The sequence below is a fragment of the Arachis stenosperma genome, chromosome 2, assembly GCF_014773155.1.
Source record: "Arachis stenosperma cultivar V10309 chromosome 2, arast.V10309.gnm1.PFL2, whole genome shotgun sequence".
Lineage (NCBI taxonomy): Eukaryota > Viridiplantae > Streptophyta > Magnoliopsida > Fabales > Fabaceae > Arachis > Arachis stenosperma.
In genome coordinates, this window is record NC_080378.1 from 116,801,562 (window position 1) to 116,828,291 (window position 26,730).

The window sequence follows — 26,730 nt, forward strand, 5'->3', positions numbered from 1 at the left end:
GGTAAAATTTTAATAAACACCATTTAGGATGTTGTTTTTGGGTTATTTGAGTGCCAAAACAAAAACGACATCATTTTACAAAGTTTAGTGTGCTATCCGACTGTCACGACAGTGTTCCGATAATGTTTGTATGTTGAAAATTGTTTCAAGGACTAATATGAGTTATGTTCACAAAGTTTGGGGACTAAATATAAATAATTGAAACTTCAAAGACTAAATTGAGACTCACATGTAAGTTCAGGACCAAATTGAGTATTATCTTTTGAATTAAACTTCTCTAGAGTGAAAAAATAGGATCCGATTATATTATTGACTATATTGAATTAAAATAGTGAGACTTACGCATTATAAAATTATAGATTTAGTATTGAGTAATTTTTTGTTTTACTAATTTTCTTTTTTAATGGAATTCTTTTCGTCTAATTATATAGTCTTTTTTCCAATTAAAGGGACCCTTGAGACTTTAGGAATCCTCATTTATTCATATACTTGACTATTCTTATAAGTTTGGCAACAATTAACCTCTTAAATGCGTACATGCTTTTTCACAGTACCATGTCCTTTATAACAATATATACTCCTAAAGTCCTTATAGAGGGGAAATTGCAGTGCTTTCGGATGATATTAAGTGACGCTGCTACATAGTATAATCTTTTTTAATTATCTTAATATATACTAACTTCTAATTTCATATAAATTTAGATCACGTTATACTTGATATTCTTATTATCTTGTGACAAGTGATGACAATATGACCCTTCCCACAAATATGATACTAGTTAAACTCGATATTAAGTAACATGCAGGGAATTCAAAGGGTGTAGAGTGTGGTATAACTTTAGGTAATTATTTTAGCCTAACTTACCCTACTAATATTAGTAATAATTTATTATAAATACTTTTCTCTCTTAATTGACACGATATATGAACCTTTAAGTCTTTAACCCTTTACCATTTAAAAATATATATATAAATGACTCCCTAAATTTTATTGGGCTGCGAAATTGGATGAAAATATCTTTATATTTGATATTAAATAGGATAAAGTATTATTTTTTATTCTTTAAATTTATGAAAACATTTAAAAATATTTTTAACTTTTATTTTGTTTTAATTTTATTTAAAAAAATTATTTGCATCAAATATTAGCTAAATTTTTAAGAAATTTAATATCAATCTATAATAATGTATGATAATTAAGAGACAGTGAGAGAATTTTTATGTTTGGTGTGTTGGTGTTGAAGGTTGTCTTGTAAAGTTATTATTAGATTAATTTTAAATTTTTGAAAAATTAATTGTTTGTGATATAAATACAATTCAAAAACTTTTAAGATAGAATTAAAACAAAACAAAATTTAAAATTATTTTTAGTACTTCTAATAAATTTTAAAGATAAAAAATATACTTTATTTTGTTAAATATTAGATATCAAATTTATTAAAAAAATTATCATATTTTAATTTTAACCCTAATCAAGCATATTTGACAGGAGTGTCAAAAATTTTTAAGAGAACTGCTTCGAACGGGGCCAATGGTGAAGAATTTTTTCCGTAGGAATGGGAATGAGGAACGAAATTCTTCCGAGATAGGCACGGAGACCCGAGCGGGGATCTCCGCACCATCCCCGATATAATTTTTTTAATTTTTGAACTTATTTAATAACCCTTACTTTATTTCTAATATAGGGGATCTTTTAGTAATTTTACTCATTGAAAAATTTTAATCCTATTGTTCAAGATTTATTTTATAGACTATAATTTATTATATTATATTTCTTAACTTATAATCTTGGATAAGATATGTTTGTGTGTTTGTAATAATATTTTATAGTTTATTTTTTTATTTTTTTGATATTTTTTATTATAATTTCTATATAAATATTAAATAGAGAGATGAAAAATAAAGTCCTGCAAAATATACGAAAAATACAGAAAACAGAAATGAAAACAATTATTCTTTTATAGTAAAAAATAGAACGAAAACAAAAATTAATTCTAGGGGCAGGACGGAAAATAGGAAGCATGCCGTGCCTTTATCTCATTGACATCCCTATTATCATATGACTTCAACTTTAAGCCACTGATGATCAAAAGGGACAGTTTTATTAAAGAGAACAAACATTGAATTGCTTAACTAAAATATAATTAAGGACTCTATCTAAGGTGTACTAGGCAGCAAAGTGCAACTAACGTTCTGATTAAACCTTATACTTCTCCTTTTAGAGGTGAAGCAATGAAGAAGTTGTTAAAAAAATAGAAAATAAATATTGTCATTTTTATTATAGTAATATTTTTTTTATAAATTTATAAAAATATAATAAAAATATGCGTAGAATGATATTATAGAAAATAAATTTGTAATATTATTAAAAATTAAATAACAATCCTTATAAATAATAAATTGGTCATACAATTGTGGAACAAAAAGAAAAGAACGTGCTTCATAACAAGAACCACGTGTACGGAGACATGTCAACGTCGCTTACGATTCAAAAAAGGAACCAGTCAACGTTCAATTTTTTAGTGTAAAAAAATATTAAACAAAAAATGAACTGGTATACTAATATTTAGGATAAATTTCTTTTTTTTTTCACAAAAAATAGAAAAATTTGAATCTGCGACTTTTAGATGAATATAGAAAAATTATGCTATAACCTATTTAAATTATATCTCGTTAGCTTTTTTACTTTCGTCTTTAACATAACCGAACAAATTAAATAAATCGAGAGACTAAAATAAATTAAATTAAAACAAATCTCGGAAAAGTTAATATAATTTGTCTTGATTTGTGCTACATAGTTAGTTTTATTACAGTCTAACTCTCAAATTTGAAATTTTATTTCTTTTAGAACATATTAATTCAAAAAACATCCGTAATTTAGTCATATTCATATAATATTTATATATATCCTATGTAAATTTATCGGAATTTTTGGTAGATTCATTCTCCAAATAATACTACAAATTAAAAGTTTAATACGTATCCAAAGTATGCTATATAATATTTATGGTGGAAACTCAGGTGCAGTCGACTTTTCGTGAAATTAATAGCTAAGAGTCGTTAGATAAAAATTTAGTCAAATCAGTTAAATCATCTAACGATTTTCAACTATCAACTTCACGTAAAGTCAACTGCACCTGAATTTCTACCAATATTTATACCTCTTGGATAGGTTAATAATTTTAATCGCATTTTATAACGACTATACAAATTTTAAACCCTAATGTTTAATTCTAAATCAAATTATTGGAAAATCTTGATGATATTCAAAGAGAAAAAAAATCCATTAAACAAAAAACTAATAAAAACATCTCTAACTATCAAGAGTGCTGTAGTGATTAATTGTCACAAATTACCTCCTTTGCATAGGTAATTAAACATATCTCTTTTAAAAGATTATTGCTTATATAGATAATAATTTTTCATATAGTTAATTTGAAATGAAAAATTTACTTAGATGTATATAATATAAAAATCGATCATAGTATTTTTTTCCTGAACATATATAATAAATAATAAAAATATATCTGTATACATTAAAATTTATTAATAAATTAATTATTATATATAACATATAATTTATTTATTTTTAATATATATTTTATATTGATAATTAATTTGATGTACACTTAATAAATAAAAATATACATTGTGATTAAGTGGAGGAAAATAGAAGGAATTAAAGGGTGTGTCCATGCACTTTGATTGGAAATGACAATTTAGTTTGTCACGTAAAGGGACTTTTTTTGCGTCAAAAGAATAAATTCTTTTCTAAGACACTCATCATTTAGGGGGAATTGAAACACCAATAATAAAAGAATAAGAATAATTAATTAAGAATAAAAGTTGTGTTCTTTTGGCCATATAAATTAATAGTTTTTTTTGTAAGTGGAAGTTGTAGTTTAGTGAAATAAAGTGCTTCAAAATCACTCCAAGTTCATTCACCCACCGAATCGCTTAACGAATTTTAAAAAATATATATATCTTAATTAATAATATAATTTAAATATTATTAAATTGTATATATATATTTAAATAAATTTTATATTAAATGGCCTATAAAATAGTTACTTTAGAAAAATAGCTTTTTAGATACGTATAGTAATTTCATACATCACACAAATATCTATTTTATATTTATATTACGGTAGAAACTCGGGTGCAGTCGACTTCATGCAAGTTGATAACCGATAGTCGTTAAATGATTTGATTGATTTGACTAAATTTCCATCCAACGGCTCTCGATTTTCAATTTCATGTGAAATCGACTGCATCTGAGTTTTCATCTTATATTTCACTTCGATTTTCTAGCGTATCTTTAATTACTAATGAATTGGGTATCAACAAACTAAAATTTTTAAATATAAAAATAACACAACTTCTTATATAATACCTTATTTCAAAAAGATAAATAATAAATAACAATCAATTGGCTTGTTATATATGTATGTGGAAGTTTGAAAATAACATGTTCAAAGTAATGAAATTAGTTAAATTACTTGTTCATTCTTAATTCTTCTTTCCTTCAAACATACGAAGAATGTGAACTACTATATATTGTTTTTTTCTTCCAACCAATCCTACTTAGGAAAATCCCTTTGGCATAGAATAGTTTATTATTTTTGGTTTATTTGGGTGGCACCTTATAGACCCTCATGATGATACATACCAAGATAGAATAATTACGTTTTAGTTAAACCCTATTGCAATTAATGAATAGCTAAACATGTCGGCAAACTAAAATGGGGAATCAAGTTATCCAAACAAAACAACAATTAGGGTTCCAAAAATTGGGTAATCATTACTTTTTTTTAACATAGTCATAGTTTGATTGGATATATAGTTCCTAATACCCAAAGAATAATGGTCTTTGTTCAAGTTTAATTTTAGTTATTTACCCTAATGATAAACACTTGGATTTGGGATTCATGCCATTTTGGTAAATGCCCCTAATCATACAATTTGAAGTGGAAATAAGCACATGATTGCCAACAAACACCAACCTTACTCTCTCTTACCATAAAAATATAACTATTGGTCCAAAATGTGGGAGTTAGGTGATTTTACAATAAATAAAGCAAATTTAGAGATCAAATTTTGAAGTAAACTTTTTAAATTATTATTAAAAAATATATTTTTATCCTTAAAATTTGGTAAATTTTTATCAAGAGAGTTCTTTTAAATTTTTTTATTGTGAATGACCATATTTTAAACAAAAATAAAAAGATATAAAGATCAAATTTTGTTCTGATTTTTTTGTATACCTTTTAAATATTTATTCAAATATTGCTACAAAAATTTAGATTTAATGTATAAGTCATTTGTTAAATATAAAAATTTTTGTTACTTAAAAAAATATAATATTTATTAATTTTTTATCGTATTTTCAAATCATTCATGAAATATTTTGTTGATAACATCTCAGTGATTTTTTTGTTAATGACTAAATTTTTTGAGTACTAAATTGGTAATTAATCTTTTATTTTAATGTAATAAGTTTAAATTTGATGTAATGATATTATAAAATACTATACTATTATCTAATAAAAATTATTTTTAGGTAATTATTTAAATAGTTTTCATTAAAAATTAGTTAATTTTATTATAACATACATGATAATATATGAATTTGATTTGTATTTTCCCCTAAACTTTGCTATAAGTCATAATCACAACATGGGTTTTTGCCTCTCAAATTGTGGTCCAATTTTTTTTTACCATGGTCTTTGCTTATGAACTCCTCAACTTCAATAATCAAAAGCAACAAGAAAATGCTTAAGGAGAAGAAAATGCTAGTTATTTTAATTAAAAGTAGTAATAATGACATTTTAAGAAATGGACAAGGGGACACTCAATGCAAGATAATGCATGTTATTTTAATTTTGTGTTGGTATCCTATATATATTGAATTCAATTTAATAAGCAAAAGGAAAAATGTTGTATGGTAGCAGATATTATTTCTAATAAAGGTTATAACCTCCACAAGGTACTTACACATCTTCAAATAACTTGTATCGCTTGACCTTTTCCATATATAAACTCATAATTAATTAAATTATTAAGATTTGATTAGATTGATTCATCATATATGTCATGTCCTGCTTAGCGGTAAATATTAATGCGCTCTTAAAAAATAAAAAATGCACAACATTTATTAAAAATTAACTTGTTATTAAAAATAAAAATAAAACACTGTAAATTTTAAATAATAAATCTAAATTATTTATATAAAATATAATAAATAAAAAATTAAAATTTGTTTAATTTAACAAGAGTATATAAGACTTCTTATGTAGATGAGTTCTGCTTAGCTTATTTTTTTATGTATTATTATCCTATATTACCTCCACAGGTACATACACATCTTTAAATAATTTATATCGCTTGACCTTATGCGTATTAAATTATTAAAATTTGACTAAATATAGGTTCATGTATGTCATGTCCTGCTTGGTTTATTATCCTATATATATATATATATATATATATATATATAATCAACTAATTATTTTTAATAGTTTATTTAAAATTAAAATGTATATATTTTACAAATTCTTCTTATTAGATAGATGTAACATTTACATTTGCTATTAATAAATAACGAGGAAGCTAATAAGTGCGATCCAGTTAGCAAAACATAACTTCCTAAGTTTAGAATTAGAAGAAATTTTATTATAATGATTCATATTTCAGTTACATGGTTATTATTTCAACCGAATAGGAAAAGTCCATTACTATATACATTGTGGTCATCATCATCAATTCATTATTATTTATAACAAATTTTAGTTAGTTTGAAATCAAACTCTGTGAAAAGGTATAGAGCTGGCTCAATCAAGTGATTGTCATTGTAGTGATTCCTAAGTTAGAAAAAGGAAAAATCTCATATCACAATTCATAATTTAAGATTAGCGAAACTTCTATTTAATTTCTATCTTCTATTATTTTCATTTTATCATGAATTTAAAGGGTATAAATAGAAAGTTCTATTTGTACAATTAACCAACTTGTGTAATAAAAAATGAGGAATTATTTAAATTTCATATAACCAATTTTGAATTGATTGAGTGATCACTTCACTCATTTGTTTAAATAATTGTCGAGTATTTGAATTTCGTCTTATATATACAATAATTCATTGACAAGTAACAATTTTTTAAATGAAATTTAAATTTGTGACAGACTAATTTTTGCCATGCCAAACTGTGAGATACCTAAAAAAAATTTTATATTTCAATAATGTCCTTGGTCACTACTTTCCTTAAAAAATAAAAGAATATGTTGCGGCTCAGCCCAACTGACAAACCGATCGACCCGGTCCACGGCCGATCCGATCTATGCAGTCGGGTTAAGGGTTTAGGATTTAGAGTTAATGCACGTAACTTGTGCACATCTTTCTGATTTAAACGTCGGAATATCTTTACAGGTGGCACCTCTATTCCTCTTGAAGAGCTCCACCTCTCACGCCCCAGATCCAGAACAAAACTAAAATCTATCTTCGCACTCAAAAATCATTTCCAAACCGTACTCGACCTACCGAACAGAATATTATGGAGGCAAACCGTTAATACATACAAATACAAATTCCATATTTCCAATTATATGATATCTGCTCAAGTTAATAAAATTATATGAAAATTCCTAAACATGCACCATACAAAATAATTTAAAAGCTAATCATTGACCATGTCTAAAATAGTGAAAGAGAAAACAAAAGAATAAAACTTAATAGGCATCACTATTATGGTATCTTCACCTAAATCAATACTATAGGCTCTTATTTTATTCATTAATAATAAGCCAAACTGAAATGACTACGATATGTAACCCACAAAATATGAATAAAAATACATATATTGCTGTATTATTAGAAATATATATACATGTTTTAGAATTTACATTTATTAATGCAGTATGCATAATGTTGTTGCATTGTTAATTAAATTCGTTTAAAATATACATGGTCCTATAATCCTTTTTTTGTTCTAATATTAATCATTATAACAAAAACTAACATATTTACCTACCGTTCATTCTTAATATTTTTTATTCTCATCACATAAACACATGTTAATTAAACTATTTTTGTGGAGTATGTGCTTATCATCAAACAAAAAGGAAAATATTCGGTAAGGATATACATTTTTAATTATTTCTTACCAATAATTGCGTATAATATATAAATATAAGAGTCTATACTTGTTAAATGAACAATGGATTGGAATGTAAATCTCATAAATTAAATCCTAAAGAAAATGGTGGTAAAATGAACAAAATCAACATTTTTTTTTCATATATATATATATATATATATATATATATTTATCTTTCTAATTCACTAATTTATTACGGATCTAAATTTTATTTAAAGATTTGCTGTCACTAAAAAATAAATTAAAGCTGAATTTAAATTTTCGACACTTGTCCACGAGCGAATAGAAAAGTTGATTTTATAAAACAAGAAAGAAAAAAAATATTGGGCCTAGTGGATCAAATGATAGAAACCACCTGGTTGGGCCGATGATGTAAGATGAATCGGTCACATCATGAGTCACTTGTAAACCGTGGCGGCATGCCCTTCAAAATCTTCATATTTTCATTCTCACTTTGTCATGACTTGCAAAAGACCATTTGACACTATTGCCATTCCAACTTCCCATTTTTGCACTTTGCCAAAGTCAAACCAAGCAAACCCTTAAAGCCTTAAACAAAGAAAAAAAATTCACAACTTTTAATGACACCACTAAATACGTTCAAGCCATCTTAATGTGCCCCGTACTTTATTCCATTTGTTATGGAAAACAATTCTCTTAATTTTTTAAATTATTATTAAATGTAAATTTTATTATTTAATTTTTTTATATTTATATTTTATTTAAAAATATGCGATAATAAATTACATTTGACCAGTATTTAATTAGTATAAATATTAGATTATCTTTAATATTAATTTATGTGTATAAATTTTACTAAATATAAACGTAAATTATAAATATAAAAATAAATTATATATTATAAATATAAATACAAATTATTATTCCCCAAATACTAATTTAAAATAATAATATTACCCTTTCACTCAAGAACCAAAATTATTAAAGGGACCCCTTTGACCCCAATATTCTTGCTATTTTCAAAACAACCCCTGAAATTTCAACCCACCACTCCGACATTGCCACCCAACCAAGGACTATCCCGTCATTTCACCTCAAACCCTCCCTATTTAAGTTCCAAAACTCACCAACGCGGATCCACACTTCACTATTCTACACCACCCTTCTCCGATCCAAATCACCACCACCACCGCCGGTGACCGAGTACCGAGCGAGTTTCGAACTCGGAACTCAGTCCTCCTTTCCTCCACCTCCTCTCACACACCACCATTTCCATTTCTTTCAGAAATTCCAGAACTTTCTTCTTGTTCTTGTTCTTGTTCTTCTTCAAAGCTCCATCGACAACAACAATGGGTGGTTCCTCAGAACTAATCTTCAGAGGCCACGAATCGCAACCAATCAACGACGACTACTCCCCAAAACCAAACAAGCGATGGCTCTCATTCACGCTAAACCCCATCAACTACCTCCTCCGCGAGCAGCGCCTCCTCTTCACCCTCCTCGGAGTCTTCATCGCCACCGCCTTCTTCACTCTCCTCCCTTCCCACAACACCAACCTTAACCAATACGACACCGTTCCGATCCCATACTTCACGCAACACGACTCAGTCTTCCCAACGAACCACCAGAGCAACCGCCACGTGGCAGCAGTTCATTCCTTCGGGAAAGTGCCGCTTGGAATAAAGAGGAAAGGCCTGAGAATTGTTGTCACCGGAGGAGCTGGGTTCGTTGGGTCCCACTTAGTGGATCGGTTGATAGCGAGAGGGGACAGTGTTATCGTTGTTGATAATTTCTTCACGGGAAGGAAGGAGAACGTGATGCACCATTTTGGGAACCCTAGATTTGAGCTTATACGACACGACGTCGTTGAACCCTTGTTGCTTGAAGTTGACCAGATCTACCATCTTGCCTGCCCTGCTTCCCCTGTTCACTACAAGTTCAACCCCGTCAAGACTATCATATCCTTTTTCTCTTCTTCTATTTCCAATTCTTTTTCCAATTTTCTCTTTTCCTTTCAAAATATTTCACTTTATTCTCACTAATTCATTCATTCACAATAAAGAAATTCATACATATTTTGATTTGATCTATTTAGTGGTTTTTATTTTAATTTTTAAGTCAACGTAGCTAATTTTCTGAAAGAAACAATTTTATTTTCTTTCTTTCTTTTTTTAATTCTAAATTATTTAATTTCTACTATTTGAGCTAGTTTAGCTGGAAATTGATATAATTGTATGGAATTTTGATGTGAATATTTTATTATTGAAAATCTGATGGTTGGCAAGATTAGGGAATAATTAATTGTTAATTGATGATTGGTTTATGATTGTTTGGAGTCCTTGACGGTGATTGTGTGTTCACAAGACGAATGTGGTGGGAACGTTGAACATGTTAGGGCTTGCAAAGAGAGTTGGAGCCAGATTCTTGCTTACAAGCACCAGTGAGGTTTATGGAGATCCTCTTCAGCACCCTCAGAAGGAGACTTACTGGGGCAACGTTAATCCCATTGGTAATTTTCTTAATTTAATTTAATTTAATTTAATTTCTTATTTCCATACATATTATATTGTTTAAATTTCGCTAAAAAATCTGATTTGTACAAATTAATTAGCATTTATTACATATACTATATACCATATTTGGCGACGACAATACATGAGATTTCTGTCCGCATCGCAATAGCTTTTTTCAAATTTTTGTCTTCAAGAGTCTATATATTTTATATTTATTAAAAAAATTGAAATATAATATATAATAGTTTTTATTTTGTTTATTAAAATGGAAAAGACTTATTTTGAATTGGGTGTGATTTGGGACAAGGAGTGATGGCTGGGTCAGGGTGGTCTTTTTACCTTCTTTATTGAGAACGAGGTCTTTTTTGGTGGGGGGTTGTTGAGTTGATGGACACGTGGAGAATTGTGAGAGGACCACGTAATAGACGGGGCCGTGGGGGGAATTTTCAGGGGGAGAACGGGAGAAGAGAAGGGTGTAGTAGCCTCTATCATGGGAACGGGGATCCCGTGATTTTCGGGTCCACAAAATTTCAATGGCTCAGATTTTCTGTTGTTCTCTTCTGATGGACGGTCACATGAGAACCTCAAGGGAAAAACAAACCTCTCCGCCGTAAAAAGAGTGAAAAAATTACAGAGCAAGAGAGTAATGGCTTCTTCAAGATTAGTGGCGTCAATAGTTAGGTAGAATTTGGTTGGATCTGTGATTTGATTTCAGTGTCTGCTGGGGGTTAGGGGGGTAGCACTTGCACAAAATTGACATGAGACATTGTCATTGATAACCTAACTTGTTTTTAAAATACAGGATATTTTAATTTTAGTAGTATGGTTGAACTAGTTTATGTCTAAAGCTAAGATATAACTTATTTAATTAATCATGGAAAAAAAAATAAGGATTAGCTGGTTTAAGCTGGAAACAGTATATAATTAAAAATTATGTTACTGATCTAGTAAAATATTGGCTTCAAAGAATAATTTATTCAATTGCGCTAAGCAGATACTATTTAGACATTAGTATTTTCCGAAACTAGTATTTGGTGTATGAATAATTGGATAGTATTATTATTTTTTATTTATGCAATTTAATTAAATGTGTGGGATGTGGGCGTGACAGGTGTGCGAAGCTGCTACGACGAGGGAAAGCGTACGGCGGAGACGTTGACTATGGACTACCACAGAGGAGCCGGTGTGGAGGTCCTAACAACAACACTATTCAATCCTCGTTCTCATTCAACTTTTTATTTCCATTGCATTCAATTCACTTGGACTTATTCTATTTATAACATTTATTATTTTAATATTTTCCAGGTTAGAATTGCTAGGATCTTTAACACCTACGGTCCTCGAATGTGCTTAGATGATGGACGTGTAGTTAGTAACTTCGTTGCTCAGGTGGGTCCTCCTTTTTATTTCCATTGATTTTTCAAACCAAACTAATTCTTCAAGTATTGTTTAATAAAACTAGACACATGGAATTATATGTAATAAAGTGCAAACGTTATGAAAATGATGTGTAAACCAAACCGTGTTTATTAGTTAAGGATTTGATCATTTGAGAGTAATGGGTTGTTGCTCTTGGCCCTATCTGTTTACCTAATTTTAAATTGTCTGTGTGTGTCTAATGCAGGCACTAAGGAAGGAGCCAATGACTGTTTATGGAGATGGCAAGCAAACAAGGAGCTTCCAATATGTATCTGATTTGGTAAGTCAAAATAATTCACACCACTTTTTTTTTTTTTCTTAATCTACATCCTATGGTTGCTTCTACTTTGCTTCTAATGAAATCAAGTAACTATAGCATTTTAGAAATAAATTATGATCAAACGTACTTTTGTAACCAGCATTGGGTTGGTCTTAGTCTTATGTAAACTCATTCCCTCACTGATTTTCGAATTTAGGTCTTAATAATTAGAATGAAAAGAAAACTTTCATCTTTGAGTCAGATATATAAATTCATTTAGTTTTTATGATAGAGACATAAACTATTTTTGTTTGGAAGACAAATTCAGACGAAATATATGTTACTTGTATTGGAAGGTTTGTATTGAGAATAGATATTTGCATATTTATATATAGAAAAAATGATACTTGTTTTGGGTGGTTGGGTTGAGAATACATAAATATCTATATATTATATATCCCTATGGTACTTGTTTATGAGAAGGTTGGATCTGGGGATTCCATGTTACTTCTTTCTTCTAGTGAACGGTTTTAAATGAGGTTTGACCCCATGTGATTCCTGCAAAATTATCAGAAATAACTCCTTACTTTCTGCAAAAGGGTCTTTTCTGATTTCTCCCTCATAAGAGTAAGAGTAAATGAATAATAAAGGATGCTGCTTTGCATGTGTGTGCTGGTGTTTTTTAATGACCCAAATGCGATGCTCGTACTCGTGTCACTCAAGAAGCATTGCCATGTGACTCCTAACGAGCGTTGAGGCCCCCCCAACTGGACCAGCCTCTTCTTGTAATGGCAGTTTCCACATTACTATTTTCATAAAATAAATTTCTCTGATTTATTTATAATAAAAATAATCATCCTCGTGAATTGTAAATTAAAGTGCCAACTTCGTGTGTTAAGGTGAATGCATAAAGTAAGCACCATAATATGGTGAATGCATGTATTGTATGACCAACATGTATATTATAGTATTCTCTTATCCAAATCATTTTTTATTTAAAATTTTGTTCAACTATATGGATTGTTTGATTAGTTTAATTTAAAGATGTTTTAGTATGTTTTCCCCTCTACTAATTGCTCAACCAATGCACTAACTATTTATATAGTTTCAAAATTAAAATAATATATATTTGATACAAATACAGTGATCTGAATGTATTTAAAAAATGATAGTAAGGGAGGTACTAAATAATTAGATATCACCAATGAGGGTGATTATTATATTTGGATACTGTCCTAGATCAGTGAGTGAGATTGCTAATGTACCATCCGAATCTAAGATAAGATGCTGCTGTTTTGATGTATTAATGTGATGTTGGTGGTAACAGGTGGAGGGTCTAATGCGTCTTATGGAAGGAGAACATGTGGGACCTTTCAACCTTGGGAACCCTGGTGAATTCACCATGCTTGAACTTGCCAAGGTAAAAAATTTTTTGGCTCTTCTTTTCTTGCGCAATTATAAGTCATCTTAAGAATAGATATTTCTAAACTAGCCATAAGAAATTGGAGCTTGTGAAAATTCTTTTGCTTATGATATTATCTTTTGGTGAATAACTTTAGTACTTTGATTTTTCTTTTCTTCAGTCGGTGGAATCATTAGGTTCAGTCTCATTCACCATTAATTGAATGCATGAATATGTGACATAATTAACCTCTATTGTTGTGATTGTGATATATGTAGGTGGTCCAAGAAACAATAGACCCAGATGCAAGCATAGAATACAGGCCCAACACAGAGGATGATCCCCACAAGAGAAAGCCTGACATTTCCAGAGCTAAGGAGCTTCTTGGCTGGGAGCCCAAGGTCGACCTCCGGAAGGGACTCCCTCTCATGGTTTCCGACTTCCGGCAGCGCATTTTCGGCGACCACAAGGAAGGTTCAACTGTGGCCTAATTTTATTACTGCTTTGGGTTGGTTTGGAACCATCTCATATGTTACCCCATGGTTTTTGAAAAGGGAAAAGGAAAAAAAAAAAAGATATAGTAATTAAAGGATTAAAGACACTTAGTGTGTTTTTTTCCGCCATATCCCTTCTTCAATGTCCATTAGTCATAGCAGCAAAGTGAGCTCAACTTGAGTGTCCTCTCTTGTCAATTTATTATAATGTCAATCTTTTATAGTTTATATGTTTGGGGGGTTACCCCTCTCTTTCCAGATTAGTAGCCAGATATGATTACATTTCTTAAGTTTCAGCTGTCTTATATTCTTTTACTACATAAATTTTTAAGCTTTTTTTTATGGGATGTAATTGCTATGTGCACGAGGTTTTGAATCTACAATAAGTTGACCTAAACACAGTTTCGGCGTATTGGTAGTTAAATCCCTGAGAGAAAAGTGATCCAAATACTGGGAATCAAATGTACTATGACAAATCAAGATAAATTTGGACCATTATAGTTTTACATTTCGTAATTTCAATTAAAATTATCTTGGTACTTTTAAATCGTTACCGTGTTAGAAGTATGCTTGCTTAGATAGTTTCTTGCACTATTATTAATTGCTACGAGAATGTATCAACAAAGTTAATATCAAGCTTTTCTAATTTTATCATTTTACTAATGTTTTTTTAACTTCTTGTTTTTACCCCAAATTTACCAATTGTTTTCTTTTGGGGTCAGACAAACTAACTGATTTTCTTTGGACAGTAAACTAACTGGTTTTGAGCCACAAATGTTGTGTTTTGGTTTTGGAATCAATTTGGACCCATTGTGTTTTGGTGCAATATTTGGACTCACGTTTTGTTTATGCTCTGAAGGGAAAATAAAAACAATTTCCAAATATTTGTAGGTAAATGGACATGATACAAACCTTTTCCAAAAATTAAAAGAAAATCTTTTTCTTGGAAGTAACATTTTTCAAAACAATGTTACCTGAATTGCATTACAGATACTCCATTTTTTTTATTATTATACTTAACTTACTCACTCTTTAGTCTTTACCATTAAGTTATCCACGGTAAGAATCAAATCAATTAAGATTTTACATCTCATCTAATAATAAAAATGAATATGTCCATTTAACATACAATAAATTGTAATTACAAACAAAATACTTTTTCTCTTACATTGATGAGTGACGTAAATAGCGACGTCCTTTGACCTCGGCAACAAAGTTATTTTTGTTATTCGGTTGTTCTAAAAAAGCCTCAAACCCTGCTTTGTTAGCATGGTTGTCAAGCCAGCTTATGATGTCTTTGAACACAATGTCGATGTTTTCATCAGGCTCCCCTGATGTTAAGCCATGCCACATTCCAGGGTACAATTTCATGGTCTTGTCTATGCTACTTGCTTTTTCATACAATGTCTTGCTTACTTCTGGATCTGTTACTGTATCTGCATCTCCATGCAATACTAAGAATGGCAATGTTACCTGTTCAAAATTCGGGTAGCTTTTGTTTCAATTATTTCTTTTCTACATCAAACAATTGAACATGGATAATACACATATAGTTGCCAAACATTCTATAAGCTTACACTTCATTTAGTATTCGATTGGATGTAGATGCAATTTAAATATAATTCATATATAATTATTGGTATGTCTTCTATCAGCTTAAATTTTTTTAAAAAGTGATTCCTTGATATAATATCTGAATTTTTATAATCTAAATATATAGAGTTCGATCCTTATTATCCAAAAAAAGAGTATAAAACAAATAAAAAAAACCTATTTAAATATCACGCAAAATCCACAAAAAAAGTTTTTATGTAAGGAGACGTGTTAAATATATAATTATTTATACTTGTTCGCAAACAATTATCTCGCATAGTTTAAAAAAAAGTGGAAACTCAAGTGCAGTCAACTTCAGATGAAGTTGATATTGATACTTGAGAGCCGTTAGATGATTTGATTGATTTGACTAAATTTTTATTTAACGGCTCTCAAATATCAACTTCACGTGAAATCGACTTCATCCGAGTTTTTACCTTAAAAAATAATTAAAAAATGTCAAATTTGGAAAACGTACTTTAAAAATAAGCTTATTCTAAAAAAGCGTAGTGTAATAATAGTAACTTCAGTAAGTAACCAAATTAGTATGCATTTTTTATGCACTCAAAATTAGTAAAAAAAAAAAAGTTGAAAAATATGAGATCAAGTTATCCAGCTAGAGAATCAAAAAAGGTTTCACTACATGATGATGCCAAATTAGTATCCATAATAATAACATTAAACGTGCTAATTAATCACCTGCTCTAACGAGGCTTCAACATATAAGCTTGTTCTCAGCATCTCTAATCCCGTTTTCAACCTGGGCTTGTCTTGGTATATCAACGTGTTTTTCCTTATCTGCATTCATATCATCATAAAATTAAAAAAAAAAAAATTTGACACAATAATTAACTATTGAAATTTTCCATTAAAATATTAAATTTATGAAGAAGTCTCACAAGTTCTCTTTTTGTAGTGTCTTTGAATGCTGAATTGATGACATCCTTTGAGGGAACTATTTTGCACTTTGGTATAATATTTTCCACACTAGTTAACAAGCTTACCACCATTGGATTTGGCTTTACCTTCTCTGATATCTGCCACATAAACATATTTAAATATTTGCATAATAATACTTTAATTTCTTCATCAATCATATTAAGTATATACAAAAATTAATTATTATATAAAATTATAAATTTAGTGTTCATAAAAAAATTTGATTATGCGATTAAATCCTATACTTTAACAAAATTGTAATTAGGTTCCTATACTTTTATTTTCAATTAAATCCTTACATTAATTTTATAATTAGGTCATTCCTAGTATAAAAAATATTAGAGTTATTAACCGAATATTTTTCCACAAATTGAACATATTTATAATTAAAATTTAATTAAATTTTTTATCACGTATATTTTGAGAGAAATATTCCATTAATTTTAACGTTTTCGACATGAAAAATACCTAATTATAAAATTAAAAATAGTATAAAAATTTAATTATAAAAAAATAATAATAATATAAAGACTTAATTGTAAATTTGGTGAAATATATGTACTTGACTAAAAAAATATGTAAAGTACATATAAAAAAGTTTAATTATTTAGTAATAACATATTAGATTAACCTATTATAATAAGTTTAATTATTATATCAACTAATTATTTTATTAGAAAAATATATAAAACATATAAATATATATTGATACCTTGCACATTGGTGCAACAAGAACAGCACCATCCCAGAATGAAGGATATTTTTTATGAATAAGTAAGGCCACTGCCCCTCCCATTGATTCCCCATATAAAAACTTGGGCTTGTCCATATACTCTTCAAGCACTGAAAATTCCAAATAATTAATTAGCATGTTTAATTTGAATGCTTAATTTCCAAATATAGAAAAATGGAAATGATAATAGTGAATTATTACCACAAATGGAGTTGAAAAATTGAGAACAGTCATTGACAATGTTTTGAAAGTTGCTAATGTAACAACGAATACCCTCTGAATGTCCATGTCCTTCATAATCCATTCCGAACACTGCATATCTTGCACATGCCAACCTCTCTCCACATTCTACATTCAATAACGCGACACAATAGTATAATCACAACCGTTTTTTTGGATAATCATTTACACGGTCGATGTAAAAAATAGTTATTTTTACTAATGTGATGTTATGTGATTTGATGTAAATGTAAAATAGATTTATACTGACAGCGCATCAAAATTAAATTCATATATATATTACATCAATCTTCTGATTCTTAATGTGACATTGAAGCAAGGAAATTATTATTTTTTATTTAGAGTTGAGTATATAATTTCTAATCCTATTATGTATATGACCAATCTCTTTTTCTCTATAAAATTAAAATTTATTTTGAATATAAGATACCTGTTTTTTTTTTTTTTTTTTATAAATGTATCAACAATTTATGTTGAATTAGTCATGTAAGGGCAAAGTGTGATATGATTTGCCACAAAATATATTTTTAATGTATAGTTACTTATTTAATTTAAATGTTTCATTTAATATGAGTGGTTATTGTTCTGGTTATTCAGACTGGGCAAAGAATATGTTTTAGCTTGGAGCATATGAATTTCTATGGAGGAATTTAAAGTTTTTACTTGTAACAAGAGAATAAACATTCAATTTGATCCATACCTATTAACACAAAGAATAATGTAATTTTTAACAATAAAGAAGAGATCAATTAGTTTTCGAAAAGTATAGGATACCAATATATTATCTGCCAACTTATTATCAACAATAATTAATTATTATATTTTAAACATATATAAAGAGACATATTTAGGAAATACATTTATAAAGACACTTTTATTAGATACAGTCATAAAAAAAGATATTTTTATTAGACACATTCACAAAGATACTTCTATTAAATACAATTAGGCTGCATTTGTTTATAAAGACAGGACACTGAGACAGCCACATTGAGATATAAAATTATGTTTGGCGTATTTTGTGTCCATCCTGACAGGAAAGACACAGAAATACTAACAAGGGACACAACTTATTTTTTATTTTTTCTTTCATTATTTTTGTTAATTTTTTATAATTATATTTTTTATTATTATATTTTTCATCTCAAATTTTTTGAATGAAAAAAATGAGAATAAATTGAATTTTCATAATTTGTTCTTGTTTATCACCAAACAAAATACAAAAATATAAAATTTTGTGTTTCTGTCTGTCTTATCCGTTCTGTTTTCAGTATGTTATCCTGTCTTGTCCTTAGAAACAAATACAGCCTTATAAATAAAAATTTGCAGAAAATAAAAATGAATTTAGTAACAGATTTTATTTGTAATCTATGAATTTTTATTGTACCAAAAAAAGGGAGAAAAAATGTGCATGATGCAACAGAAATTGATGATCTCGAAATGCACCTTATCTTTATCCTTATGGGGGTTAAAAGGGTAAAAACAAAAACGAAGAAGAAGGCAGAGTATGATTTAAAGCTAAGGGAAGAGAATTTGCATTTTTTTCAATGAGATAAGATCATAAGATATTAGAATTATATTATATATATGTCGGTTTCGGCAGAGATCAGAGATAAGATACGATATGAGATTCATCAATCATAGTATGAACTTGCATGCTTCCATTTGCTGCTGAATATGAAGAGATGGTTGCTTAGCATGCAAACAAATTATTTTTATATATAATATGTTAATATTATAAATATGAGGAATACACAAATCTCACATCGAACAAACAAAAAAAAATAAAAAATTTATAAGATAAAAAATTTATTAATTTTATTCTTAAAATTTTGAGTTGGATATAATATTTTTTTATTTTTTTTATTTATTTTTTTTATAAATTTTTTCGATAGTAAAAAATTCTTCATGGTGGCTCAATATAATATTATTATATACTTTTATTTTTTTGGATCGACCGAGCTTGGAGTAGTGTGAATAGTGTATAAAACTAACTCTGATTTTGTATGAATTTTTCAGCTCTAATAAAAGTAGTCAAAACAATAAATATAATAATATTCAATTAAATAGAAAAATAAATTATTCTAATAAAAATATTTGTGAGTCTTTAGTCAAATCGTTCAGACTAATTAGTTTGCTTTAAATAAAATAATATAAATAAACTATGTTATACGTCAAAAAGTTTATTCCTATTAAATATATATTAAAAATATATAAAATAATACATATAAATATACACAAATATATACTTATTTTAATAATTAATTTTACATGTACACATTATTTTTTAATACAAAATTGGTGACTCAATTAAAAAGACAAAAAAAAGAAATTCCAATCTACTTAATCATAAATTTTACCATAAATTTCACTAACCTCCTCTTAAATAAATACACACACACAAATATATATATATATATATATATATATATATATATATATATATATATATATATATATATAGACAAATTTCTCCAAAAATCTAAATTATATAATATTGGATATCCACATGGCATATAGTTACGTATTAATATTGTTTTGCTAAGCGGTGAGCCATGATTTGCATAAGACGTAGTGTCACTATTATGTGATCAACAATTGGTGGAAAACCTAAATAAGTAACTACTAGAGATTTGGTTTTCTGAAATTTGACCCAGCTAGGGACCCTACATACACTCAAATTTGTTTACATATAATTTTAATTATCTATAACTTTTAGCCACATTTATTAAAATTAGCAGGATATATGAATGCAAAATATATTCAAAATAAAATTAATGACACCTTGTTTATTGAAAATGTGATTTAAGACAATAATGTATTATTTTTCATTTCAAAGACCTAAGTCTTGGCTTAAAAATGAGACTAATCAACTAATTAGTGGGGTCATAAATAATTGTCACTATGTATTTGTGTTCTAGGCGTGTAAGGAATAATATTATTGTGATTTATTTCCCAACCAATTAGCCCATCATTTTTCCAGATATCAGAGCCTTATTATTTGAACGATTTTAATCATTAATGGTGGAAAAATTCAAAATACCAAATGAAAAAGGAAAGAAACAAACAAAACAAGATAAACTGAAAAAAATAATTAGAAAGAGAAAAAAAAGAGAGAAAAAAAAAGAAGGAAAATGTGTTAATTACCTCTCATGAAGTTGCTGCATTCCATGCCATAACCTGCAATAATGTTGGTAACATAACTCACTTAAGGAGAAATGATATTTAAATGTAAATAAAAAAGAGAAAACATTAACATAGTCTATATTTTGAATGCAAACAAATAGTGTTGGATTCTTAATAGTCCATTTAAATAAAATTGTTCAAGAAAATTATTTATCTGGATTATTAGAAAATAACATAATGTATATCTTCTTCAAATACATGGATTGGATTTCAAATGTAAATTCTTCATCCAAATGAATCCTTATTTATAAACAGAGCAACCAATAAAATATGCTACATTTTTTTTTTTGCTATAAAAAGAAATTAAAAGAGAAATAATAATGAACCATGGCAAAGAAAAACAAGGGCCTTGGGTGAAGAAACTGGCAACCATCTGCATGTGAATAGCTTCTTTCCCCTTGAGTTCTTCCTATATTCCTGATGAAACATATGAAAAACTACATGAGAATTTAAAGAATGACAACTAACAAAACTAGATTGTTAAATGTTGAATGAATAGAAAGTATCATAAGATCAGAAGAATAAGAAAATATGCATGAGAATGAGAAAGAAAAGGGATATACATACTTCTTGATATGTGAATTTTGACTCCATCAAAAGACAAAAGCCAAAACCAAATAAGCCTATGAGACTTTGATGTTGTTGTTTTTGTTGTTGATTGGATTTAAGGTATATTCACAGATCTAGTAATTTTTTCTTAATGCTTATAACATTAATGTTAATGAAGAATGGATAGGCCTCTTTTCATGTATATGGCACCTTGCAAAAGGACCATGAAGAGAAAGAGATAGAAAGTTGATAACTTTTTTTGGAGGTGTTCTTTCTTTTTCAAAGGGCAAAAGACTTCTTATACGTTGAGTAGTGATTCTAAATGGGAGAAGATGGAGGGCCAAAGGAGGATTAATCTATTTGCCAAACAGAATGAGATGACAGATAGAGTTTTTTTTTTTAATTTTTTAATAAAGGGATTTCTTTTTTGTGCATAATTCATAATTGTGTGTGTTTGTATCTATCCGTAGAAGAATGAGGTGGTGGAGTTTTCTTTTCTTTATTTTAGAAAAAAGGCCAAATCTGAATCCCAATTTCCAACAAATAAATTTGTGGATATGACGCAATTGCACCCCAACATTGTCGTCACAGTGTTTGGCATCTCTCTCAACAAGTGTTGAACTTTCTTTATCCAATCAACTGAGAGATTTATTTGATAAAAAAATTATTAAGATAAAATATAACCACACAATACAGAAAGCTGTAAACGTAGAAGAGAATGAGCTCGTTTGAGTGTGTTTGGATTTACGTTGGAGAAGAGAAAAGCTCGTTTGACCTCCCTGAACGCTTTATTTTTATGTTTGGCAATGGTAAAAATTCTGTAAACGTAGAAGTGATTTTTGTCTTCAACCCACGTTTACAAAAAGCTAAAAATTTTAGTTTTTCCATTCAGTTTTTCACGTTGGATTAAACTTTATATTCTATGTACCAATTATATCCTTTAATATTCATATATTTATTGTTTTCTTTTTTATAATATATCTTTTTAATATTTTCTTATGCATATTATTTTTTATAAAACTTCTGTTTTTTTATATGAGTTCTTTTACTGTTATTGTTATTTCTTTTTTGTATAGAATATTTTTTTTATTTTGTATTATGATTCTATTAATTCTATTAGAGTACTAAAGAATACTGAGAATATTAAAAAAATATTAAAATTTATTTAAATATTTAAAATAAAATTATAAGATAACATAAAATAATTATTTAAACTCATGTCATTTTTTGTAATTTTCTATCTAAAAGTAATTTTGAATAATGTAATCCAAACAATATTTAGTTTACTATAATCCATTTTGAATAAAAATTATCAAACATAAACTACGTTAATACTAACTCACTTTTGATCAAAATCACTTTTACAAAATCAATTTTATACAAACCTCCGTTTGCAAACGATAATCCAAACACACACAAATACATATTCCAAAGCACAATTTTTTTGTCCTTGTATATCAAAATTTGGAACTATATATGAATTAACATTTTTGTGGCTATTTATACAATTCATATGCATTTTGGAATAGTACCACTTTCATTGTTAAAAAATTTATTGTTCTTTCTTTCTTTCGTTACAAATACTTTTCAAATATTGCAAACTAACTTTAATATTTAGTATTAACATTGGCAACTTTCAGTAAATATAATTTCTGTTAAACTTATCTCTCTGCTTAACAAAATAAACAAAAAACTGATAACTTTCTTTTTCCCTCAACACAAACAACTAAGTAAACAGTAATACAACTGTGAAAATCTCTCAAGAATAAGTACATATTTCCCTGCACAATCCAAAGGGAAAATGTACTCCAAATATAAATGTTCACTCCCGGAAGAAGGGTCTTGTACCAATCCCAGTAAAACTAACCAAACCATACAAGAAAATATCTTGCAGAATAGTCGTAAGAAGAGATCCCTTCATCCATTTGAGACTCTTTCATGCTTTGGTAGACTCTCTGCATTACCTTAGAAATGAAGGTTTACTGCATCTAATTTTCTGTCACCACATCTAACAATTGTATCTTAAGATGATCTAGCATGGTCAGCTGCAGCACAGATAGCTGAGACTAAACTCGCCATACCAATAGCCTGTGTATAGCTTCGTGTCCCGACAGAAACGGCTGCACCAGCCACAGCACCAGCAATCAAGCCATTTACCTGTACAATTCAAAAGAAATTTTCATAAACGCAATGAACTTTATTCATGTGATCCTGCTCAGAGTGCTAAGTGCCTGGGTATGCAACCATGTAAACTACACACGACCACACCCTATATCGATTCTTCCAACAAACATGTTTGATGCTGTCACAAACAAACACGATTCTAAACATCTTCGATACTAGCACAGCAGACTTTCACATTAAGTAGGTTTGTTTGAATCACTGATCACATGTACTGCATTGTCAGAATATAAAAAGATCACCAAAAAAAAAAATCAGAAGAGCATAGAAGGGAGGCATAAAAGCAGTCAACAGAAGTGAACTTACAACTAGATCCATTAAGCAATGCAACTAACACAGATAAATTTGCACAAAAATCAGTATGCAATGGTGTGTCTATTGACACTATACTGAAATTGATACTTAAACATATATGCAACTGGTACAGGAATGGATACTAGAGACATGTTAATCTGAATTAATAGTTGGTTCATTATAGAATAGGGAAACCTACTCCCTCCATTCCTTAGTGCATCCAAATACATTGATTTATAAATTAAATAAAATCAAAACAACCATCAATATGGGTGGACCTTGCTCTCATCCTACACTTACCCAATCATTCTTCTTCCTGTACCTCTGAACTCCACACCTAGTGATGCTGAATACTCCAGCTATAACTCCTAAAACCCCAAAATCAAGGAACCTTAATCAGTGCTAAAAAACATGCACACACAACTCAAACACATTTACCTCGTTTCTTTTTTCTTAGCTCAATAATAACCAATCTCAATTACCACATCGAAACCCATACTTGCCAACTGATTTTATCTGTAAAATAGCACCCCCAATAAAATCAACCCATCAGCACCATAATTCACACACAAAAGAAAATAAAAAATTTCTTTTTCACATTACCACATAAGAAGCTTTGTCAATGCCCCTAAGACCTGCACCAAAAAAAAAAAAAAAAAAGAAGAAAATTGAATACTACAAGTTGACGATTCCGAATCAGAATTGAAATTAGGGTTTTAGATGTTCACATTACTTTGCTGATTAGCTTCGTAGGGACCAATACACATTCCCCAAATTGCACCTGCCTGAACGACAATTCACAATTTCTGATATAAACAACAAAGAAGAAGAAGAAGAAGAAGAAGAGAGGTGGAGTAAAACGAAGGTTACCGTCCCAACGCGAAGGATGGACTCAACGGCGAGTGAAGAGCACGGAACGACGCCGTATACGTCGTCTTCCATGGACTCAGCTATTGACTAAATCGGAGTCAAATAAAAAAAAGATAGTAAGAAACTGTAACCATTATTTTTTGGTGTTTAAATGGGCCTATAATTGGGCTCAGGCCCAAACATAACGAACTAGAGTAGCGAAGTAAAACGGCAACAACTGTCTGCGTTTCGGAACACCAAAACGAAACCCTAGCTGGATACGAAAACAAAAACCCTAGCTTATATTGGGAGAAAGGAAGCCTCTGTTGTCAGCAGCAACACAAGCTACTACCTTGTGCTTCGGAGAGAGAGTGAGAAGAGAGAGAAAATGAGTCGCGGAGCAGGAGCTGGTGGAGCGAAGGGGAAGAAGAAGGGAGCGAGCTTCGTGATCGATTGCGCGAAGCCCGTTGAGGATAAGATTATGGACATCGCATCTCTCGAGAAGTTCCTTCAAGAGAGGATCAAGGTCGGAGGCAAAGCCGGTGCTCTCGGCGATTCCGTCACCGTTACAAGGGACAAGTCCAAGATCACCGTCACCTCCGATTCCAGCTTCTCCAAGCGGTACCTGTTTCCTTTTTCTAATTATTATTTTAGTCGATTGTGCTCATTTTTATTTAGTTATGCTGCGATTTTGATTCATTTCTTTTATGCTAATGAGTTTATTGTAACGAAAAATATTTTTTTCCCCCTTAAACTATATGTGTGTTCAAAAGCTAACAAACTTGTGGTTCTGTTTGCTGAGATTCACAGAGAATCATAGGTTTAGGTCAGATTTAGGGTGAATGAATTAGGTAATTTACACAGAATATTGACCTGAAATTATGAATGACATTTTTATCCTTCTGATTTTGTTATTGGAAGAAAGTTAGAATATGCTTCGAATTTGCATTGGCTTTTTGCTTGTTGGTTTTAAGGAAGCTTTGATGAAAGGGGAAAACATAAAACTAAAAAAATAAAGCTTATCGAAACAGACCCTAATTAGCCAAAGCTTCTGAGTATGCTTTTGGCATTCTACAAATCATGAGTTTCTTAAGTAGCTTTGGGGTGTCTGATCTCGCGAATGATGTAAAACTAATGAGGTGATCACATTGGAGAATGCTTCATTTAGCTGCACCCTTAAATCTTTTAGGACCATAACCTTTGACTATTAGACAGTGTTCTCTGCCCCTTGGTTTAAGTTGCGACCAGTTATGTTTGTTCCCCAAGTTGTCATCTATTTATATGTAGCTTTTCTGCTAAATGAAGGGATTTTCATCTCATCAAGCTTCAATTGTAATGAGGATGGTATTATTCTCAATGCTTGGCGATGGCATACTTTATTATGATGCTCAGTGCTTTATACATAATTAACATTTTCATCCTTTCTTTTGTCATAGTTATGATCTGTGTCAATGTTAATCTTTCAATGTTTTATATCATGAACTATACGATGTTCTGATTGAGAATGATAAACCGTTCTAATTGTTCAGTATTCATTCCATTAACATTATCAATGTATTTGCATCTTAATAATTTTCTGTGGGTATAAGTCTTCAATGTCATCTTGCTTTTTGAATTTTCCCTGCTTAATTATTTTTTCCTTTGCTGTTAATCTCATTTTGCAGTTACCTGAAATACTTGACTAAGAAGTACTTGAAAAAGCACAATGTGAGGGATTGGCTTCGTGTGATCTCCTCCAACAAGGACAGGAATGTGTATGAGTTGCGATACTTCAACATTGCCGAGAATGAGGGTGAAGAGGAAGAGTGAACAATCTAGTTTTCTGTCACAAGACATTATCCATTAGGCGTATTTATTGTGGAGTCTATCTAAATCTATCTGTTGTGTTTTTTGGTTAACTTTGTGACTGGTTGCTTCAGAATTACTGAATTTATTTTTCGAATCAACTTTTTGTCCCAATGAAAG

At 29.3% G+C, this 26,730-nt stretch overlaps 4 protein-coding genes across 4 annotated transcripts; 2 read left to right on the forward strand and 2 right to left on the reverse strand.

The window, feature by feature from the left end:
* Nucleotides 1-9,463: 9,463 nt before the first annotated feature.
* On the forward strand, nt 9,464-14,598 carry LOC130960884 (UDP-glucuronic acid decarboxylase 2-like). The gene is made up of 7 exons (XM_057886388.1): nt 9,464-10,077; nt 10,481-10,623; nt 11,739-11,818; nt 11,933-12,016; nt 12,252-12,326; nt 13,633-13,725; nt 13,986-14,598. Exons 1-7 carry the CDS (start codon nt 9,464-9,466, stop codon nt 14,196-14,198), a joined length of 1,302 nt encoding a protein of 433 aa, XP_057742371.1. The 3' UTR covers nt 14,199-14,598.
* A 674-nt stretch (nt 14,599-15,272) lies between these two features.
* LOC130960886 (caffeoylshikimate esterase-like) lies at nt 15,273-21,825 on the reverse strand. Its single transcript, XM_057886389.1, has 8 exons — nt 21,460-21,825; nt 21,219-21,309; nt 20,854-20,886; nt 17,668-17,814; nt 17,446-17,576; nt 16,694-16,831; nt 16,494-16,592; nt 15,273-15,674 (listed from the first exon to the last, which is right to left on the reverse strand). Exons 1-8 carry the CDS (start codon nt 21,484-21,486, stop codon nt 15,366-15,368), a joined length of 975 nt encoding a protein of 324 aa, XP_057742372.1. The 5' UTR covers nt 21,487-21,825; the 3' UTR covers nt 15,273-15,365.
* Nucleotides 21,826-23,004: 1,179 nt separating this feature from the next.
* LOC130960655 (outer envelope pore protein 16-4, chloroplastic) lies at nt 23,005-24,884 on the reverse strand. The gene is made up of 6 exons (XM_057886102.1): nt 24,787-24,884; nt 24,650-24,701; nt 24,520-24,551; nt 24,399-24,432; nt 24,217-24,284; nt 23,005-23,598 (listed from the first exon to the last, which is right to left on the reverse strand). Exons 1-6 carry the CDS (start codon nt 24,856-24,858, stop codon nt 23,464-23,466), a joined length of 393 nt encoding a protein of 130 aa, XP_057742085.1. The 5' UTR covers nt 24,859-24,884; the 3' UTR covers nt 23,005-23,463.
* A 171-nt stretch (nt 24,885-25,055) lies between these two features.
* LOC130960263 (60S ribosomal protein L22-2-like) lies at nt 25,056-26,729 on the forward strand. The gene is made up of 2 exons (XM_057885630.1): nt 25,056-25,386; nt 26,430-26,729. Exons 1-2 carry the CDS (start codon nt 25,154-25,156, stop codon nt 26,572-26,574), a joined length of 378 nt encoding a protein of 125 aa, XP_057741613.1. The 5' UTR covers nt 25,056-25,153; the 3' UTR covers nt 26,575-26,729.
* The last annotated feature ends 1 nt before the right edge of the window (nt 26,730 follows it).

Bases quoted from the DNA above. Each gene is read 5' to 3' on its own strand.
- LOC130960884 (XM_057886388.1), top strand. From the start codon at position 9,464: ATGGGTGGTTCCTCAGAACTAATCTTCAGAGGCCACGAATCGCAACCA. The intron at 12,017-12,251 runs GTGGGTCCTCCT...TGTCTAATGCAG, and splicing joins TTAGTAACTTCGTTGCTCAG to GCACTAAGGAAGGAGCCAAT. The intron at 13,726-13,985 runs GTAAAAAATTTT...TGATATATGTAG, and splicing joins CCATGCTTGAACTTGCCAAG to GTGGTCCAAGAAACAATAGA.
- LOC130960263 (XM_057885630.1), top strand. From the start codon at position 25,154: ATGAGTCGCGGAGCAGGAGCTGGTGGAGCGAAGGGGAAGAAGAAGGGA. The intron at 25,387-26,429 runs GTACCTGTTTCC...CTCATTTTGCAG, and splicing joins GATTCCAGCTTCTCCAAGCG to TTACCTGAAATACTTGACTA.
- LOC130960886 (XM_057886389.1), bottom strand. From the start codon at position 21,486: ATGGAGTCAAAATTCACATATCAAGAA. The intron at 17,815-20,853 runs GTAATTAACACA...TATTGAATGTAG, and splicing joins ATGCAGCAACTTCATGAGAG to AATGTGGAGAGAGGTTGGCA. The intron at 16,832-17,445 runs GTATCAATATAT...TTTATGTGGCAG, and splicing joins TTGTTGCACCAATGTGCAAG to ATATCAGAGAAGGTAAAGCC.
- LOC130960655 (XM_057886102.1), bottom strand. From the start codon at position 24,858: ATGGAAGACGACGTATACGGCGTCGTTCCGTGCTCTTCACTCGCCGTT. The intron at 24,552-24,649 runs GTAATGTGAACA...TTTTTGGTGCAG, and splicing joins CTACGAAGCTAATCAGCAAA to GTCTTAGGGGCATTGACAAA. The intron at 24,285-24,398 runs GTAATTGAGATT...TTGGGGTTTTAG, and splicing joins CAAGTATGGGTTTCGATGTG to GAGTTATAGCTGGAGTATTC.